General features: G+C 35.5%; 1 protein-coding gene across 4 annotated transcripts in view; it reads left to right on the forward strand.

The window, feature by feature from the left end:
* The window catches only part of FBXL5 (F-box and leucine rich repeat protein 5), a 43473-nt gene that overhangs the window by 10108 nt on the left and 11472 nt on the right, over nt 1-21893 (forward strand). For all 4 annotated transcript variants that reach the window (XM_038533343.1, XM_038533342.1, XM_038533340.1 and 1 more), the window contains 7 exons: nt 1930-2025; nt 3552-3738; nt 5916-6098; nt 8087-8212; nt 12051-12199; nt 12823-12905; nt 13965-14690. In XM_038533343.1, the coding sequence (XP_038389271.1) occupies nt 1930-2025; nt 3552-3738; nt 5916-6098; nt 8087-8212; nt 12051-12199; nt 12823-12905; nt 13965-14690 (1550 nt within the window). The remainder of the gene's footprint in view (nt 1-1929; nt 2026-3551; nt 3739-5915; nt 6099-8086; nt 8213-12050; nt 12200-12822; nt 12906-13964; nt 14691-21893) is intronic.

A 21893-nucleotide genomic window follows, 5' to 3' on the forward strand; every position in this document is an offset into this window, starting at 1 on the left:
CTGATCCTAGAACTCTGGGACCATAATCTGAACTGAAGGCAGATGCCTAATTGACAGAGCCAGCCAGGTGCCCCTAAACAGGACAGTTTTTAATTGTATAACATAAAATTAGCCATTTTTGAGTGTAGTTTAGGATAATGATGCAGAAAGATTTTCCTTTTAATTATATTTACATATTATAGAAATTCAAAATTTGATCTTCGTTTATAGTTTCCCTTGTGGCTTAGTGAAGCATAGACTTAGGTTGCAACTGTCTCAAACTGCCACACACCTTTCACTTACAGATTTGTGTTCTAGAAAACCTGTTCTGCAGCAGAGAAGAAGATGGGCTAAAGGGATAGAAACGACTGAAGTAGGAAGATGATTCTCAAATGTATTGTAATAGTGTCTGGAAGAAGATACAGTAACTCCTTGGTAGGGAGGTAGGCGATTAGGTGAGGATAGGGTACTGGATATTGATGGAAAGGTGGTTTACTTTTTATCGAATACTCCTTTGTACTATTTTCAGTTTTATATTATGTTCCTGTATTACCTATTCAGTAAAATTATTAAGATCTGAACTAAAGTAGAGGGAAGGGGACAGACTTGAGATTTACATAGGACAAAACTGATAGCACGTAGTGCTTGCATAAAAAGGGAAAAGGAACAGAGAAGGAGAGAGGAAATGAGAACTGAGCCTAAATTTTTAGGGAATATAGAAGAAAAGCTTGGGGAATAAAAAGATCCCTTTTGGACACATTGGATTTGAACTGCTTATGCTTAATAAATGGTAGGCATTTATTAATAGGAGGCATAGATGGATTTCAAGGTCAGAAGAATAATTTGATTTGGAAAAGCAAATTTGGTTTATTATTAGCATTTGAAGTGGAAATGGAAGCCACTTGGGCATGCTTAGGGAAAATGCATAGAATCTTCAGAGAAAAGGATGTTGAATGGAATATTGAGAAATACATATATATTTTTTTAAGATTTTATTTATTTATTCATGAGAGACAGAGAGACAGAGAGAGAGAGAGAGAGAGAGAGAGGGGCAGAGACACAGGCAGAGGGAGAAGCAGGCTCCATGCAGGGAGCCTGATACAGGACTTGATCCCAGGACTCCAGGATCACACTCTGGGCCAAAGGCAGGTGCTAAACCGCTGAGCCACCCAGGCGTCCCTGGATAAAATATTCCTATATTTAAAAAGTTTTCTTGTTTTGTTAAATACCACATGTTTTAAGTTGAAAGGGCTGATGTAGAAGTGATAGATGTTATAGGGAGGAAATGGGATCTTAGTTCATTTGAGAAAGAACTTTGTAGTTACTGTCCAGGATTAGAATGTTTTACTTTAAGCTGGTCTGAGCCCCTTACTTTTAGAAGTATGCCTTTTGAAATAGACATGGGTTTCCGTCAGCATAGTATAACAGTTTTGGATTGTGTAGTGATTCTGAAGGGACTCTGTGGTGATACAGTCCACTGAGCACTTGGGGACTGCTCAGATGTAGATTAGGAAAACTGAAACAGAGATTATATAAATGGATACATTAGAAATCAATAGAAGTTTTGAGCAAATATTTGCTATTTTTTTTAGACTTTTTTTTTTTTTTTTAAAGATTTCACCTATTTATTCATGAGAGGTAGAGAGAGAGAGAGAGAGAGAGAGAGAGAGAGGCAGAACTGATTTCCTGGGCAGCCCCCGTGGCGCAGCGGCCACCTGTAGCCCAGGGCTTGATCCTGGAGATCCTGGATGGAGTCCCACGTCAGGCTCCCTTCATGGAGCCTGCTTCTCCCTCTGCCTGTGTCTCTGTCTCTGTCTCTTTCTCTGTCTCTGTCTCTATGAATAAATAAAATCTTTAAAAAATAAATAAATAAACTGATTTCCTAAGATCGGTACAATATAAATAATGAAGCAAAACTTTTATAGGATATAATTTTTTTTTTGTTTCTAGAATGAATGTGAGCAGTTAAATTATGCAAAACAGTTGAAAGAGAGATTGGAGGCTTTTACAAGAGATTTTCTTCCTCACATGAAAGAGGAAGAGGAGGTAAGCATAATTTTTTTTGCCTTGTGATTTTGATTTATAAAATTTTAAAGATGTTTTGCCTTTCATTCTTCAGAATAATGCATAGGAAGATAAGCCTCTGGTTCATTTTAGGAAAGGAAGAAAATCCGGAGGGAAAAAAGCATTAATTTTGTTCCCTCAGAGAGGTGGTTGCTTTTCACTGAATCAAGGTTTAATTCATTTACTCAACTAATATTTATTTTCTTATTATGTAGATATCACTGTATTGAATGTTAATAACTTTTTATGTTACCTTAATTTCATCTTAGAACCTTTAGAGGATTCTTAAAACTTTTTAATGTTGTATTTTCATGCTAAGTTTAAAGAATTTGTAGTGTTTTTTTTTACATATTTATTTGAAAGAAAGAGAGAGCATGAGGGGGTGGGAGGGGCAGAGAATCTCAAGCTGAGGACTCCTTGCTGAGCATGGAAACTAATGCAGAGCTCCATCTCAGGACCCCGAGATCATGACCTGACCTGACACCAAGAGTTGGACGTTTAACCAACTGAGCCACCCAGGCACCCCTAGTATTCCTTTTTTTTTTTGTAGTGGATTTTGGTAATCTAATGGTAGTGTTAAACTTAACAATTTTATTCCTGTTTACACATGTATTAGGATATCACTGAGCAGATGAGCAAAACATTTTCTCATTCTCTTTCTCTAAAAGTGGGGTGAATATTAGGACTAGAGTAAGGAATAGAAAAATTATTTTATGAGGAACTGGATTCTTACTCAGTTGTTAATCAGTTACTATGGTGATTATCACCTATGGCTTCACCTTATAATCAGATCTGTATTAAAAAAAAAAACAAACAAACCTGCTTTTCAGCTCTTTCCAGACTAATTAAATTAGGTGAGAGATACTGGCCTGGATGTATTTTAAGGGTCCCCAAGTCATTGTAATATGAAACTAGCATTGAAGTCACTGAGTTACTATAGTAGTGTTTCTTAACCTGTGATGCACATCAAAATGATCTGCAGAACCAAAAACAAAACAAAACAAAACTGTGGCTTCAATTCTTAAAGACTCTAATTCTGTAAGTTGGAGGTTGAGACCAAGCATCTGTTTCAAAGAAGACATATAGATAGTTGAGGGTCTCAGTAGAGCTCTGAGTTTTATGGTTCTTAGTACACTGGGTACCTTTCTCATAGGATTTAGAGGTCCTGTTGAGGTAGAGTTCAGTTACTGTAGTAGCAGCAGAAGGCAGTTAACTGACTGAAGTGTCTACCTATCTGAGACTGAGTAAGTGTATTTGATAGCTCTGCACAGGAAAAACTTCTGATGCTTTTTAATTACTTGGGATTTATTAGCCAGAGAAGCCATAGAAAGAAGGGTCTTTTTGGTGATATTCTTCCCTACACTCTCTTTTAACTAACTTGGTTGCAACAACTAAAACTTTTAGCTCTTTGAAGTATGGTGTCGTAATACTACAACTGAGCCATTAATTAAAAAGTGTAAAGAAAACTAGTTAAGCATCTTTTCTTATGAATATTTTGTTTCATTTAGGTTTTTCAGCCAATGTTAATGGAATATTTTACCTATGAAGAGCTTAAGGATATTAAGAAGAAAGTGATTGCACAACACTGCTCTCAGAAGGACACTGCGGAACTCCTTAGAGGTCTTAGCCTGTGGAATCAAGCTGAGGAGCGACAGAAGTTTTTTAAATATTCTGTGGATGAAAAGTCAGATAAAGGTGAGATTTAGGGGATCCCTGGGTGGCTCAGTGGTTTAGAGCCTGCCTTCGGTCCAGGGCGTGATCCTGGAGTCCTGGGATCAAGGCCCACATCGGGTTCTCTGCCTGTGTCTCTGCATCTCTCATGAATAAATAAATAAAATCTTTAAAAAAAAAAAAAAAAAAAAGGTGAGATTCATACATTTAAATAGTGAGTAAGTTCTGAGGCCATTTGCATCTTGTTGATAGGAACTTTAGATTTTGTTTGAGGAATAATTTAAACCATTTATTTTAAGTGTACATTTAATTGAAGACAGTAATTTCTAAGAATTTGGCTTTATGATACTTTAACGTCCCATATGCATTATAGTGTTTCTTAAGGAACTTATGTAGTAATAATATAATTATTATTTTAGCCAATCAGAATTACTGAAAGCTATCATATACAGCACTTTTGAAGTATCATCCAACTTTTTTTTTTTTCTCTCCCCATCATCCACTTTTCTGAGCTCCATTAGCCATAGTGACTGATTTTATCTTTCCTTGTTTTTTCCATCAGGTTTTAAAATCAGTTATGCTTATAGCTTTATTTTTATCCTTTTTTTTTTAAGATTTTATTAATTTAAGAGAGTGCAAGAGCATGAGCAGCGGGGAGGGGCAGAGGGAGAAGAAGAAGCCAACTCCCCACTGAGCAAGGAGCCTGATGCAGGGCTTGATCCCAAGACCCCGAGATCATGACCTGAGCCAAATCAGATGCTTAACTGACTGAGCCACCCAGGCACCCCATATTTCTGTCCTTCTCCATGTATCATTCTCTTAGCTATATCCAGTAATACACAGGGGAGTGGGTATGAGAGGCATCATTTTCCTGTGTACAGTTACTTTGAGAAAACAAATAAATGTAAATAAAATGTGCTTGGCTTTTTTATTCATAGGCTACATGCTTATTCTTATTGATCTTTGATAGCTTTGCCTTTTAAACCATCATTAAAGAGAATTAGCATCCTCAGGCTAGTAAAAATTTCTTTTCTGCTTCTAGATGGGCAATAGCAATGACATTCCTGTTAACATAGCTTAAAATTCTTTGAAATTGATCCTTTTTCTCTTTATTTAACAAAGTAGGTGAGATGCATGTTAAAACAAAAATGTTTTTGTAAGTGAACCTGTAATTAAAGCCATAAAGCTTGTGTGCTTCACTCTGAAATACAGCTTGTGCCTTAGATACCAAGCCAAGACCTGTTGTGTCTAGTTTAATTGTAATTATAACATGGGATTTAAAAGCATCACACTTATACATTTAGTTTTCCCACTCCTTCAAAGCAAATTATAGCTATATTATGATTAAATATTTGCCTTTTGAAAAGGGTTAGGCTAAAGTAATTTGATCATAGCATTTCTGTATTTAAGTTGTTTTGTGGGGGCAAATCAGAGATACAAGGTGTTTCAAATTTTTCAAATCTTTATTGATGAATCTCCTGTAGTTTATCTTCTTTATTGTAGCATCTTATATGCATTTTTTTGAAAATTGCTACTTAAGTATTTCATTATAGGAAATTGGATATTCAATGACTACTTTTTAAAATAGTTGCTGACAAAAGATTGCTGATAAATGTACACCAGCATTAGAAATGTTTACATTACATTGTCTCAACTGGCTCACAAATAGTAGAAGTAGATTAGGCCACCTGTGGTTATAGAAGTTAGATTTCATAGATCTCTTATATCAAATGTGAAAATCAAAGAGGGAGCACAAGGAAAATATTGACAGTCACATGAATGGAACGAGTTGTGAAATTTGTGTGTGTCATTAAAAATGCCCTGAAGATCTCATAATCTGGCTGACTCCATACTTGAAGCTGTATAACCTGCTGAGTTCCTTTTTCAAATGATGCTTCTTATGCTACAAAGTGAGTATTGTTTTTTCTGTGACACCTTTGTAAGAGGAAGTCACTTTTGTGTTCATTATTGTAGCCGGCTGATGAAGTACGATTTGGGCCATGATAGTTTAACCCCACGGGTTCTTAACAAGTTAAACATCCCCATGTTACCACTAATCCATGTTATTTCCTTTTCGCATCTCGGAAGCAGAAAGAAGTGGACTTTAGGCACTGGATTTTATTTATAGAAATGTGATTATAATTTCTTACTGTATTTGCTCTTACAACCTTTAATTTTGAAGTTTTTCTTTCTTATTTCAGAAGCGGAAGTGTCAGAACAGTCCACAGGTATAACCCATCTTCCTCCTGAGGTAATGCTGTCAATTTTCAGTTATCTTAATCCTCAAGAATTATGTCGATGCAGTCAAGTAAGCACTAAATGGTCTCAGCTCGCAAAAACTGGATCGCTTTGGAAACATCTTTACCCTGTTCATTGGGCTAGAGGTAGGTAAATGAGACTTCTAGTTTGTTTTAAAAAAATAACATCAATCCATTTTTAAAAAATGATTACTGTAGACATTAATAAGCAGGGTCTGGGAGGGAAATTCTGAGAGGTTGACCAAAAAGTAGATTTCATAGATGCTGTGTTTTTTTGTATATACTTTGAAAAACTAGCAATGTTGAGGTGTTCATTGGTGATTTTTGTGATGTGTGCAATTTCTTTTTAAAATAATTGGTAAAAACAGTAGAGAAAATGCAAAATAACTGGCAAAATGTTGATAATTATTGAAGATAGATGATGAGGTCATGGCTATTCATTATGCTACTTTTAAAATTCTACTTCCTCCTACTTCTGACTGTTTGGAGCTAAATTGAAATTGATAGGTTGTCAGAACAGCTTTAAATAATTAGATTGAATATTTTAAAAATACAGAATTCTAAAACATTTAAAGATGAAACATTATGGCTGCCTTGCTAGTAGCTCAAAATAATGTTTTTGTCTGTAGCATATTTTTTTGTGATTGGTAATGCCTTACTCTACAAATCACAATTTCATATTTATTTCATTGTGGTAAGTTACTTTTTCATGTAAATAGTTAAAGAGAATTTCCTTTTTATGAGCATAAAGTGCAGTCATGGAGTAAATACAAGTACTATGGCATACACTATTTTGTATGAAACTGAATTAAAACCGTTTCTTTTAAGTGACTTTTAACTTCACATTTACATTAAATTTTTTTGTTTTCTATAATTTGTCACTTTGATGTGGAAATATATATTTCTCACATAATTATAAATTTAAAAAATTAAAGTTAAAAAATTTTAATATTATATAGCACTTTTAAAATAGCTGTTGTTAAATATTTATTTTTTGAGCAAAGTTGTTTGAAGTATTGAGTAGATTTATTAAATGATTGGAATTTTTTTTTATGTAGAATAATTTTTCCTGTTATAGGAAAATGAAATATTAAGTGAAAGGTCAAGGCTAATGTGGATATATTTAATACTTTATTGTTTAGTTATATTTTTTAACTGTTAATAACTAATTAGTAGGAATTAATACTTAAGTACTACTTGATGTACAGATCAAATGTAAAAATGCTGTACAAGACTTCTATGTTAGTCACATCTTAAGTATGCTTTTTTTGTCTTATATGTTGAGACAAAAAATTTCAATAAAAAGAGTTTTTATTTTTGTTCTTTTTTTTTTTTTTCTAATTTATGGTGTTTATTTCCAGTGACTCTTAATCAGAATTTATTTTACCACCCTCCAGGGAACATTTTGAAATATTTGTGGAGACATTTTTGTTTGTCCCATTTGGGAGGATTATACTAGCCTCCAGTGAGTAGAGGCCAGGGTTGCTGCTGAACACTGTACTATAATGCACAGGACAGCTCCCTATAGCAAAGAATTACCCAGCCCAGAATGTCAGTAGTGTTAAGATTGAAAAATCATAATTTAGGTATAATGTTAAGAGTTCAATAAATTAATTCTGCATTGTCTCTCACTTCACAGTTGTATAATTTAATTACAATGTATTCTCCAGGATCTTTAAATTTATGGTTTAGCTTTACCTTAATCTTTCCCCTTTGACTGTGTTCCTACCTTTTGCTAAATTGCCAACTATTCACTACTGAGCAGAAAGTCTTTGCTTACTTTTATTAGCCATCATCATTTGGAGGGTATTGCTGGTGCCATTGTGAAGCCATAGTAAGGGAAAAGGTTAAGTTCTTTTCAATGATTTCTAAAATTGCATGTAAGACTATTGATAATTATTTTCCATAATTATTTTTAGTATGTCTGAAATTCCTTTGCATATTATTTAAGTGTAATTTTTAAACCATAATTGTACATTTCTAATAATAACTGGCCCATTGCCTAGAGCTCAAGTATTTTCTGTGTGCAGACATTTTTACTGTAAATAGGTTATTTTTTTGTAATGGTAGCCAGTCTAATCTTATTTTGTCCCTCTTATTTATTTGTTGAGTAGGTGACTGGTATAGTGGTCCAGCAACTGAACTTGACACTGAACCTGATGAGGAATGGGTGAAAAACAGAAAAGATGAAAGTCGTGCTTTTCAGGAGTGGGATGAAGATGCTGATATAGATGAATCTGGTAAGCTAGATTTAGAATTAAAATTAGTACATGGTGCTTTAGCAAGTAATATATTTAATAGTTAAGTGCTTATAAATTATTAGGTGTTAAGATTCACATACTTTGTGTCTTCTAAAAAAATTGGTGTTTATAAATAAGCCTAGTACTTTGTAAAATTTGAAAGAATAATTTAAAATTTATTGTTTGATTTAATTGTATACAAGATTATTTCCCATCTATTTTTATATTTAAATACTTAGAAAATAATGGCAGTTCTTACTGAAGTAATGTGCATTCATTACAGCACTTTGCAGTGCAGTTTACTGTGTGTGTGTGTGTGTTATTTTTTTTTTTTAAAGATTTTGTTTATTCGGGATCCCTGGGTGGCGCAGCGGTTTGGCGCCTGCCTTTGGCCCAGGGCGCAATCCTGGAGACCCGGGATCGAATCCCACGTCGGGCTCCCGGTGCATGGAGCCTGCTTCTCCCTCTGCCTGTGTCTCTGCCTCATTCTCTCTCTCTCTGTGACTATCACAAATAAATAAAAATTAAAAAAAAAAAAAAAGATTTTGTTTATTCATGAGAAACACAGGCAGAGACATAGGGAGAAGGAGAAGCAGGTTCCATGCAGGAAACCCGAGGTGGGACTCGATCCTGGAACTCCAGGATCACGCCCTGAGCCTAAGGCAGACACACAACTGCTGAGCCACCCAGGTGTTCCTTTATCCTTACCTTTAAAGAACTCATATGGAAAAGAATTTAGAATATGTAGTTATTAATTCACAATATATAATAAAGCCATAGTAGAGGTGCAGAAAGATTCCATTTGCTATTTGGGAGTATGGAGAAGGAAGATACAAAAAGTGTTTTAGAGACTATTCTAGGAAATTACTAAAAATCAGTGAAATAGTAAAAAAAAAAAAAAATCAATAGGCAAGACATTCTAATACTTGGTAAAACCTAAACTGTAGGGAATTTTCATTTATAAGTTGCCCACTTAAAAATGATCAAACTGGGGGTGCCTGAGTGGTGTAGTCGGCTAAGCATCTGACTTTTGGTTTTGGCTCAGGTTGTGATCTCAGGGTGGTGGGATCGAGCCCTACTTGGGTTCTGTGCTCAGCAGAGAGTTGGCCTGAGTTTCTCTCTCTCTCCCTTTCCTCCTGCCCCCCCATGAATGAATGAATGAATGAATGAATGAATGAATGAATAAATCACCTAATCTATCTTTTAAAAATATAGTAAGCTAGTTTGGGAAAAGAACTAAAGATGTGGAAAGGGAAGACTATAAATATAAAGATTATTATTATTTTTAAACTTACAGTTTCAGGAGTTTTATTTATTTTTTATAATAAATTTATTATTTATTTATTTATTTATTTATTTATTTATTTATTTTTTATAATAAATTTATTTTTCATTGGTGTTCAATTTACCAACATACAGAATAACACCCAGTGCTCATCCCGTCAAGTGCCCCGCTCAGTGCCCATCACCCATTCACCCCCACCCCCCGCCCTCCTCCCCTTCCACCACCCCTAGTTCATTTCCCAGAGTTAGGAGTCTTTATGTTCTGTCTCCCTTTCCGATATTTCCCACACATTTCTTTTCCCTTCCCTTATATTCCAGTAGCAAGGTTACTTCTGTGAGTTGAATCATTACATCATGTTTTAGTTTTGAGCATTTAGAGGGTGCTACATAAGGGAGAAGTCTGTTCCAGCTAGATTTGGTGAAGCGCTTACCCTGTGGCAAGAACTTTTTTGGGCATAAGGTTAGTAGTGAACAAAATCGGGGAAAAAAAATGCTAGGCCTTAAAATTTGGAAAGCAAAGGGGTACCTGGGTGGCTCAGTCGATTAAGAGTAAAGTCTGCCTTTGGGGACATCTGGGTGACTCAGCGGTTGAGCGTCTGTCTTTGGCTCAGGGCATGATCCTGGAGACCCAGGATTGAGCCCCACATCAGGCTCCCCGCTGGAAGCCTGCTTCTCCCTCTGCCTATGTCTCTGCCTCTCTTTCTGTGTCTCTCATGAATAAATAAATAAAATCTTAAAAAAAAAAAAAAGTCTGCCTTTGGCTTAGGTCATGATTTCAGGGTCCTGGGGTCGAGCCCCACATTGGATGCCTTGCTCATTTGGGAGTCTGTTTCTCCCTCTGCCCCTCCCCCTGCTCATGCTCCCTCTCTCTCTCTCAAATAAATAAAATACAAAAACAAATTTGGAGAGGGGATATAATAAACTCAGGCAAAATATTTGCTATGTTGGATAGTGTCAGTACTGTGGAAAAAAATAAAAAGTGCCAGGAAGAGAGGGAAGTTAAAATTTTAAATAGGGTGATTGGTTAAGATCCTCTGAGAACTTTGAGCAAAACCCATGTGAGTTTTAAAGTCTTTACCAAACTTAGTGTATTTGTCTCAATACTTGAAGATAACCAAAGAATGCTTATCAATAAGCATTCATTTTGAGATGGAAAGGTTAAAGCTGTAATGATTGAGCCTTGATAAAGTAATAGATCTCTTTAGCTGTTTGGTGTACCTAAGAATAAACTTTGGATCTACCAGCTGTGATTTATGTTGGCACCTTTTCAGTTCAGTTATCTTTACTAGTCTTGCAGGAAGATACTGTTCTTCATAGGATGGGTGATTTTTGTTTTTTAAGAATTTCAGAGTAAATAATACAGATTTAGATAGGATCACAGAAACAAACAATTATTTGGGAATAAAATTATAGTAGAATAAATATGGCTTGCTAAAAGTCATTTTTATGTCTACGTCTTACATAGATGTCTGACTAAACAGGGTATTTAAGGTGAATCTGTAAACATAGAAGAACCATTAGTCACAAATTCGGAATTTTTCTTTTTATATTTCGTTTGTTAGTTGTACTCAGTTTTGTTTTAAATGAGACTTTCTTAAAAATGAGACTTTAATTTATTCTGTTAAACTGTTTTATGTTTAGAGACATTCATTTAGGTATTTAGATAAGCATAATAATACTGAGAAAGATGATACAATTATTTATTCTTTTTAGTGTAGTTGGTGTGTTTTTTTTCCCATTTATATCAAATTGGGAGTTTGTAGTGTTTTTGTTGTGTTGGTTGTTACAGTGCTGCAGCTTATTGTAAACATCCTAGCTCTATAGAAATTATTAAGCAAAAACCAAAAGCCATGCTTCTTAAAAGTTCTGAGGTACTTTTACTTTTGCTTGATTCATGATAATGAGGCTTGCCCAATTGTTTTAAATCTCTTCTAGCTCTATGTCCCTTTTATTTTACTAAAATAACAAATAATACTTTTTATTATGAGTCATTTTTCTTTTGATATCCTATATTTTCTTGAAGAGCTTCTACTATTCTTTTAAACATTCAGGGTTTTTCCAAAACTTTTTTTTCAAGTTCCTGAATCTGGGGTTATTTTTTCTCTCTCTGCTATACCTACCTTGATATGAAAATTACCTTCATCCTTGAAGCAAGTGGAAAAAAATCTTCCCTTCATTCTCATTGTAAACTTTTTTTTTCTTTTGTCTCTTTTTAGTTGACTGTTACATACTGAATTCTACTGAGACCTTGTTCATTGAAGTTGGCTTTACATACATAAGGGAATTGAAGAATAGCATGAAGTATTAAAAAGAGAAAAGGGGGCATCTGGGTGGCTCAGTCGGGTTAGGTGACCAACTCTTTATTGCAGCTCAGATCTTGATCTCAGGGGTGTGAGTTTAAGCCCTATGTTGGGCTTCACATTAGACGTGGAGCCTACTTAAAACCCAAAAGAATAGCAAAGAGTAGTTCTTATTTAGTGACTTGGTGATTCCTTGAGTAGCCTAATTATAATTAGTGGTATCCAATTCTTAGATTTTTGAATTCATTTTACAGAAGAGTCTGCAGAGGAGTCGATTGCTATCAGCATTGCACAAATGGAAAAACGTTTACTTCATGGCTTAATTCATAACATTCTACCCTATGTTGGCACTTCAGTAAAAACTATAGTATTAGCATACAGCTCTGCAGTTTCCAGCAAAATGGTATGTATAAATTGGCACTACTTCGGGTATTAAGAAAAAGTAGCAGTGATCTAAATTTGGTTTACCCATTTCTGAATTTAATAAAGGAAAAAAAAAAACCCCCAGCTATTTACCCATGAGAGTGCCCTCCCATGGGCAGGCTTACACTGCTACCTTCTCATATTATTTCACTTCAGTTTTCATAGTAATCTTGGTATATAGATACTGTGTACACATTATAGAAAAGGAAACAGACTAGGAGAGGTTAAACAATTTATTTAGTTTCACAGATACTAAGTTAAGTGATGAAGCCCAGGTTTATAAAATGCTTTTATGTAGGGCATGGTAAAATGGGCAAGTGAGATTAAATCACTGTTTTATAAGTCCATCTTGTAATGTCCTACATCAGAATCTCCTTGAGTATTCCTTAGAAATACGCATTTCCTGGGTCTAATCTCATGGTTACTAAAACAGATTCTCCAGAGTTTTAGTCAAGAATATATATTTGTAATGCAGAATTGAAATGATTTTTTACATGCACAGAAGCCTGAGAACCACTGGCTTATGTTATTTACTAAAAGTTATGTCTTTCTTAATCTACCTAAAAGTCTGCAGATCTTCATGATGATTTTTTTCCCCCTTAGGTTAGGCAGATTTTAGAACTTTGTCCTAACTTGGAGCATCTGGATCTGACCCAGACTGACATTTCAGATTCTGCATTTGACAGGTTAGTTATTTTTGAATATTTCAGTGTAATGTTTTCTACCTCTGAGTTAGTAGTATTTTCTGTAATTTCTTGTTTGCATAATTGAAGTTTAATTGTACTGCTATTTTTTACTATCACATCTCAGTCATGTAGGGCTATAACTTGATAGTACCGTCCAGGACTTTGCTTCTTGTCCATAGGGTCCAGCTGATCCAAAACTTCAATTTGCATCATCCTGTCATCTTTATAATCCTGTACTATGTCTAGACCTTTGAACCTTTCTGTGCAGTCAGTGTAGGATTGGCACTAATTTTTTTAAGATTTTATTTGTTTATTCATGAAGAGAGACAGAGATATAGGCAGAGGGAGAAGCAGGCTCCCAGTGGGACTCGATCCCGATCCCGGGACTCCAGGATCACGCCCTGAGCCAAAGGCAGACGCTTAACCGCTGAGCCACCCAGGCGTCCCAGCACTAAATGTTTTTAAGAAGTTTCCCGTTTCAGTTGGGCTCCAAATGCCAATTGGCAAAGCTTCCTCTTACATTCTTCATATTCTGGAACTGTAACATTTTCCTCAAGCTACAATCTTTATAAGTTTTATTTCCTTAGATGCCACTTTCCTTCTTATTCTACCTCACCTTTCTCTTTCCCACCCTCGCATTTATATTAGCATCTTCTTCCTGTTTCAGAAGGAGAGGTATACCCTTCTCTGGCTCTGGCTAACTCGGAGTTCCTAGAGCTTCTTTTAGATCTTCCTCTTTTAATTATTAGTTATTCTCTTTTGTTGGTGTGTGTGCAGCCTTTCCTTCACTGGTTCCTTTTTCGAATAATAAATTGAGGTCTCTCCCTTCAATACCTTTCTCCTCTCCTACCCTTCTGCTAGGCTAGCAGTACTTAGACCCCAGTTACTCTTACTGTCTTTTCCTATCCCTAGTATCTAAAATGATGCCTGACAGTAGGTATTCAGTAAATATTTGATTATATTAGATTTTAAATCTTCTAGTTCCCATCCACTCAGTGCAGTCAAATGGTTTTGAAGATTTTAACAATATCCACTAATAGTCTTATTTCTTAATTATAGTTGGTCTTGGCTTGGTTGCTGCCAGAGTCTTCGGCATCTTGATCTGTCTGGTTGTGAAAAAATCACAGATGTGGCTTTAGAGAAGATTTCTAGAGCCCTTGGAATTCTGACATCTTATCAGAGTGGCCTTCTGAAAACTTCTACGAGCAAAATTACTTCGACTTCATGGAAGAATAAAGACATTACCATGCAGTCCACCAAGCAATATGCTTGTTTGCACGATTTAACTAACAAAGGTATTGGAGAAGAAATGGATAATGAACACCCCTGGACTAAGCCTGTTTCTTCTGAAAGTTTCACTTCTCCATATGTGTGGATGTTAGATGCTGAAGATTTGGCTGATATTGAAGATGCTGTAGAATGGAGACATAGAAATGTTGAAAGTCTTTGTGTAATGGAAACAGCATCCAACTTTAGTTGTTCCTCCTCCGGTTGTTACAGTAAAGATATTGTTGGACTAAGGACTAGTGTCTGTTGGCAGCAGCATTGTGCTTCTCCGGCCTTTGCGTATTGTGGTCATTCATTTTGTTGTACAGGAACAGCTCTAAGAACTATGTCAGCACTCCCAGAGTCTTCTGCATTATGTAAAAAAGCATCAAGGACTAGATTGCTTAGAGGAAAAGACTTAATTTACTCTGGGAGTGAAAAATCTGATCAAGAGACTGGACGTGTACTTCTGTTTCTCAGTCTGTCTGGATGTTATCAGATTACAGACCATGGTCTCAGGTAAGTAAGCAGTTGCAGAATATTAGGAAATGGGTATGTCCACATTCTCAAATGGAATATAACAATTTGAATCTAAGTCATTCCTTTCAGCTGATTTGTTTAACCAAGAGTTAACCAGAATCTCTCCTACTTCAAAGCATTAGAACAATATAAACTTGAGCTCAGAGTTTCATCTCAGTCTTGTGATAGCAACGCCTCGGTGGCTCAGTGATTGAGCGTCTGTATTTGACTCGGCGTGATCCTGGGGTCCGGGATCGAGTCTCACATCGGGCTCCTGCGGGGAGAGCCTGCTTCTCCCTCTGCCTGTGTCTCTGACTCTTTCTCTCTTTGTCTCTCATGAATAAATAAATAAAATCTTCATAAAAAAAATTCTTTGTGATATATAGAAGAACGTTAAGAATTTATTTTTTATTTTATTTTATTTTTAAAAAAGATTTATTTATTCATACTTCAGGGGATGTTGAATAAAGGTTCTCTGGAGATCAAAGAGAGAGAGAGAGAGAGACCTATCATTCAGTTGTAGTAAATAATCAGAAAATTTAATGAGGCAGGATACCTAGCTGGCTCAGTCACCAGAGCATCTGACTCTTGATCTCAAGTTTTGAGTTCAGGCCCCCATGTTGGGCATGGAGGGAGCACCTACTTTAAAAAAAAAAAAAGAAAAAAACTTAATGTAAGAGATGACACTGAATTGAATCTTGAAGAAAAATGAAGGATTTTGATAGGTGTTAGTGGGATAGGACATCATTCATTCCAAGCAGTGGGGATTATTTGAGCACATAGGATACACAGTAGTAACTGTTATAGTTCTTGTTAGGTTATTTTATTGTTACAGCTGTTCTCAGCATTAATTACGTGCAATAATTACTTCATTTCCTTTGATAGGAACTTTTCAAAATTATTTACGTGTTTTCTCTTTTACCCTGTAATAGACTTGAATTTTATTAGGGTTCTTTAATAATGGGGTGCTAGGCATGATAATGAGAATTCATCCAACATAAAGCCTCTTTTCTTATAAGTACGATTTTTAGCAGATTATGTTGGACTCAATAGGGAATGTTTAGAGACTTGGTATTCTGGTTTGATCATAGTAAAGGATAAGTACTGGGCAATAGTAGGATGTGAGTGTATAAAAGTAGATTGGTGATATATAAGTGGAAGGTTAAGAAAAGCAGAAAAATAGTATTTTTAGAGTAGCCTTCTACTCTATTTTTTCTTTAAGAAGTTAGATCCTTAAAAGAAAGGCATTTATATTTTAGGTGTACCCCGCATGGTTTAATTTACAGAAATGCTATTTGTAGCTAAAACTTTTATAGATAAAATCCTGTTTTAAATCTATAAAATCTTGTTTTAAATCTGAAAGGTAGCAGAAAGATCTTTGTAAAGGTTTTTGGAAAGAAAATAATTATATACTAATTTATTGGCATTTATACTAGAATTTGGCCTACTAAAAATCATTTTTTTCTACTAAAAATCTTTTTTTTTTAAAAGATTTTAGGGTGCCCCCTAAAAGTAATTAAGGAAAGCATTTGGATAATATTCTTTTTTTCATTGGCTTATAAAATAAACACGTAGAGGTTGGTTCTTAAAGAAAGAACATCCTCGAAATGAGTAAATTGCTCAAGAGCTCAGGGAAGCAGTGTGGTCCTCAGCTGTTGATGGCCCCATTAGAAAATATTAGCAGTGGGGTTTGGCCCTGGAGATATGACAGTGGACATCTGAGACAGGAGTGCCCTTGCAGGGTGTCTCAGTGGTTGAGCATCTGCTTTTGGTTCAGGTAGTGATCCTGGGTTCCTGGGATTGAGTCCTGCATGGGTCTCCCCACAGGGGGCCTGCTTCTCCCTTTGCCTGTGTCTCTGCTGCTCTCTCTGTCTCTCATGAGTAAATTCTTTAAAAGAAAAAAAGTTGTTAAGGGGTGCAGACTTACATTTATTATTCCTTCATCATTTAGGATTTTCTTTTCTCTTTTTAAACTTAAAATTAGAGTTTTATTTTGGGGATTTTGGAAAATGTAGAATGTCTGTAGAAGTAATTTAGTGCCATTATATAGCCTTTAAGTCTTAAGCAAAGCACTGTTGAATTGTATTGGAATTGAGTAGCCAGAGTTTAGAGTTTTTGGTTTTTGAGAATGATCTACTTGTACTGCCTTTTAATTTTTTTTTAATTTTTAATTTTTAAAAAATATTTATTTATTCATGAGAGTCACTGAGATAGAGAGAGAGACAAAGACACAGGCAGAGAGAGAAGCAGGCTCCATGCAGGAAGCCTGATGCGGGACTCGATCCTGGGACTCCAGGATCACGCTCTGGGCCAAAGGCAGTCACTAAACCGCTGAGCCACCCAGGGATCCCTTGTACTGCCTTTTTAAGTTACAGAGCGACTATGTGGGAGAAGTTCTATATTTTACTTTTTTTTTTTTTTGGTCATTGCAATCTTTAGCAGATGAAATTGATCTGTTTTCCTAGAGCAAAGAAGGATGGAGGTGAAACATTCATTAGCGCAGAGAGGTAGTTCTCAGCAGCTAGATTCTGTCCTATGTTTTATAGGACCCACTTGGAGCTCTGTTAGATTTTAAGTATTCTTATGCAAAATGTTAGAGAAAATACTGTGATTCACTGACTTTGGGGCTAGATAGACTTGGTATAGATTAATCCTGGGTTGTTTTTTTTCTACATGACTGGCATACTTAACCTGAGGCTTATATAAAATGAATAGGTGACACATAGTAGGTTTTCAATAAGTAGTAGTAGCTATGCATGATTAGTTATTTTTGATACGAGCCTTTGGAAATTGATTACATGTTTTCTCTTTTGCCCTGTAATGCAGTTGACCTTTGAACAATATGCATTTGAACTCTGCAGGTCCACTTAAAGACAGAATTTTTTTTTTTTTTTTGATAGAGTACATTTCTATAAATATATTATTTCCCTTCCTTATGATTTTCTTTATAATTTTTTCTTTTTTCTAGCTTTATTGTAAGAATACAGTATAGAATACATCTGTAAAATCTGTGTTAAGTCACTGTTTATGTTATGGGTAAGGCTTCCAGTCAGCAGTAGGCTACTAGTAAATAGTTAAATGTTTGGGGGTCAAAAGTTACACTCAGATTTTCTGTTGCATGAAATGAGGATTATTGATGTGCTTACTGCTGTATCGTTCAGGGATAAACTATAGATTTGAATATTACCAGACCTCATTAATAACTGGATGTCAAATATGTTATAATGAAGAAATCACGCAGCACAAAACCTAATATTTCCCTGCCATTATAAAAGATACTAAATATGAGATTATTAAAAAATCTTTCAGAAGTCATATACCAAGAATGTTCTCCCCTGAGGTAACTGTTGTTACTCTGATTTGGTTGCTGTGCATCATTCCATTAATTTTCTTTTTATTCAAACTCAAGTGCATGGATTGTAAGGAAAGCAATAAAACAAAAGACAACCATATTCTCATTCCTTTTTAAACTTTTTATTATGTTTTTCAAATATGTATACCTGATAGAGTTTTAGTTTTTTTTTTTTTTTTTTTTTTTTAAGATTTTATTTATTCATGAGAGATACAGAAAGAGGCAGAGACATAGTCAGAGGGAGGAGAAGCAGGCTCTGTGTTAGGAGCCTTATGCAGAACTCAATCCCGGAACTCCAGGATCATGTCCTGAGCTGAAGGCAGACACTCAACTGATGAGCCAACCAGGCATCCCTGGGTTTTAGTTTTTGAATATAATTTGGTTTTAAAGTAAAAGGAATTTTTGATTCAGTTTAAAACTAATAATCCATTTTCCAATATCATTATCTTTTTCATTACCACTATACCTTATTAAAACTTAGTTGTGGCTCTATTCAGTTGTGTTTTCTTGTTCTTTCTTTTCTTTTTTTAGTTTTATTTTAAGTGATTTCTACACCCAATGTGAGGCTTGAACTCAATCCTAAGATCAAGAGTTGCATGGTCTTCTGACTGAGCTAGCCATAGTGCTTTGTTGTGTTTTCTTTTTAAAAAAATTTCAAATTAAAAGAATTTTTTTTTTTTTTACTTTTATCATTGTTTTATTTTGGGGGTGATACAAAAAGGTGATTTTATTAAAGTATGGGGACAGGACCCGTAGACAGAAAGAGCTGCTGCCACTTTTAAGTAGGCTCCATTGCAGAGTACCCCATGGGGTTTGAACTCATGATTCTGATATCAAGAACAAGCTGAAATTAAGAGTCAGACACTCAGCCAAGCTAACCACATGCCCCTAGTTGCATTTTCAACATGACCAATTTTATTCAAAGAATGAAATAACACATAACAATCTTTTGTGATATTCCAGAGCTGTAGTGATATCTGATTAAATGGCAATTTTCCTATATTTTCTTAGTTTTGTTGGGCTTATTTATTTATTTTTAAATTTTTTATTATTTTTTTAATAATAAATTTATTTTTTATTGGCGTTCAATTTGCCACCATACAGAATAACACCCAGTGCTCATCCCATCAAGTGCCCCCCTCAGTGCCTGTCACCCATTCACCCCCACCCCCTGCCCTCCTCCCCTTCCACCACCCCTAGTTTGTTTCCCAGAGTTAGGAGTCTTTATGTTCTGTCTCCCTTTCTGATATTTCCTACCCATTTCTTCTCCCTTCCCTTCTATTGCCTTTCACTATTATTTATATTCTTGTTGGGCTAATTTAAAATAAGCCAGAATTTATTAAAAATTCTGTATAATTAAAAATCATTTTCAAAGGGAGTCAGAATTTTGATCAATATAATTAAGAGGAATTTTGTATTTGCCTTCACTGGAAGAAGGATTTAGAAATTTCTTGGTAAGTTTTGGAAAATGCTAGAAGAGTGCGGGCATATTTCACCTAAAAGCAGAATTATAGGGCTTCATTTGGATGCGAAAGAATTTCCATCCCCATTTCCCTCCAAGGCAGGAAGTGAATTCCTAAATGAAATTTGAAGAAAAGCATGAAAATGATTTTAGCTCTTACTTCACAGTATGATTTTGGGCCTTATTATTAAATGTTGATATTATTAACTTTAGAAATAACTAAATAGAAAGTTTACTGCTATTGGGATTGGGAATAAGTTACATTTTGCCTTATGGTTTTTACAAGTAGTGATGAGTTTGTATATGAGATGTCCTTGAAATAACACTTTTTTTTTTTAAGATTTCTTTGAGAGAGCATGAGTAGTGGGAGGGGCAGAGGGAGAGAGTCTTAAGCAGACTCTCCATGGATCAGTGAGCCTAACGTGGGGCTCCTTCCCAGGACCCTGGGGGATCATGAACTGAACTGAAGGCAGATAGATGTTTAACCTGCTCAGTCACCCAGGTCCCCTGAAAATCAAGATTTTAAAGTAGATTGAAGCCATAGAGAACAGAGATGGTATTGTGTGTGTAGTCTTAATGCAAGATTTTCAGTTTTTCAGGCTATTAAAAATAGCCTTTTATTTAAATTCTCAACCTTTGGCCCCCTCACATTGCTATTATTGTTTTGTTACACACTACTTCTCTCCTTGAGCCCAAGGCAACTGCTTTTTTAATCTTTTGCAGACAGCATATATTTTTAGGTCTTTAAAAACTCAGTCACATATTCTCTGTTATTTAATTGATCTATGTAGGCCATTTACATTTAGTATAATTATTGATATGGTTATTTAATTTTTATTTATTTATGATAGTCACAGAGAGAGAGAGAGAGAGAGAGAGGCAGAGACATAGGCAGAGCGAGAAGCAGGCTCCATGCACCAGGAGCCTGACGTGGGATTTGATCCCGGGTCTCCAGGATCGTGCCCTGGGCCAAAGGCAGGCACTAAACTGCTGCGCCACCCAGGGATCCATGATATGGTTATTTTTATTCCTATCACATTGCTGTTTGTTTTCCTCTTTTTTTTTCTTCTTGTTTTGTCTTTTCCTGACTTTTTTTTGGATTTATTAAGTACTTTTTAGTATCTTATTTTATTTCTCCAATTGGCTAGTACCTCATGTATTTAGTGTTTGCTTCAGAGTTTGTATGCATTTTTAAAAAAATATTTTGGTAAAATATACATACCCATAGAGATGAGCATTTTAGCCATTTTTGAGTGTACAGTTCAGTGACATTAAGAACATTCAGTGTTGTGTCCTTCACCACTACCTAGTTCGAAAACTTTTTTATCACTAGAAACAGAAAATAATGCTACCTACAATAGTATCAAAAAGACTAAAGTACCTATTAATTTAACCAAAAAGGCAAAAGACTTATTCACTGAAAACCATAAAACATTCCTGAAAGAAATTAAAGAACAAAAACAAAGACTCAAACAAATACCTGTATGCCATTTTCTTAACAGCATTATTCACAACAGCTAAAAGGTAGAAACAGTCCAAGCATCCACCAATGATGACATCAATGGATAAATGAAATATGATGTATAAGTACAGTGGTATATTATTCAGCTATAAAAAGAATGAAGTTCTGACACATGCTACAACATGGATAAACCTTGAAAAATCATGCTAAGTGAAATAAGCCAGACACAAAAGGACAAGCGTTAAGTGATTCTATTTATATGATGTATCTGTGATGTAGAAATGATGCAAATAGGGATCCCTGGGTGGCGCAGTGGTTTAGCGCCTGCCTTTGGCCCAGGGCGCGATCCTGGAGACCCGGGATCGAATCCCACGTCAGGTTCCCGGTGCATGGAGCCTGCTTCTCCCTCTGCCTGTGTCTCTGCCTCTCTCTCTCTCTCTCTGTGACTATCATAAATAAATAAAAATTAAAAAAAAAAATTAAAAAAAAAAAAAAGAAATGATGCAAATAGAGAGACAGAAAGTAAAACAGAAGTTACCAGAGGCTGGGAGGGATGGAAAAACAAGGAGTTATTGCTTGATAGTTATACAGTGTTTCTGTTTCTATAGTGATCCTGGAGGATCCTTTCTTAACTCTTCCAGCTTCTGGTAGACCTATGTGTTGATTGGCTTGTGGCAACAGAACTCCAGTTTCTGCCTATGTCTTCCCAGGGCAGTTTCTGTTTCTGTCCAAATTTCCCTCTTCTTATAAGGAAACTCATCATACTGGATTAAGGTGTCAAGTGTGGGCACTCCCTCCCCCCCCCCCATCTAATCTTAACTTGATTAAATCTGCAAAGACCTTATTTCCAACTGAAGTTATATTTATAGATACCAGGGCTTAGGATCTCAGCATATTTTGGTGGGGAAGGAGGTGACAATAATTTAA

Source organism: Canis lupus, chromosome 3 (genome assembly GCF_011100685.1).
Source record: "Canis lupus familiaris isolate Mischka breed German Shepherd chromosome 3, alternate assembly UU_Cfam_GSD_1.0, whole genome shotgun sequence".
In the NCBI taxonomy this organism is placed as follows: domain Eukaryota; kingdom Metazoa; phylum Chordata; class Mammalia; order Carnivora; family Canidae; genus Canis; species Canis lupus.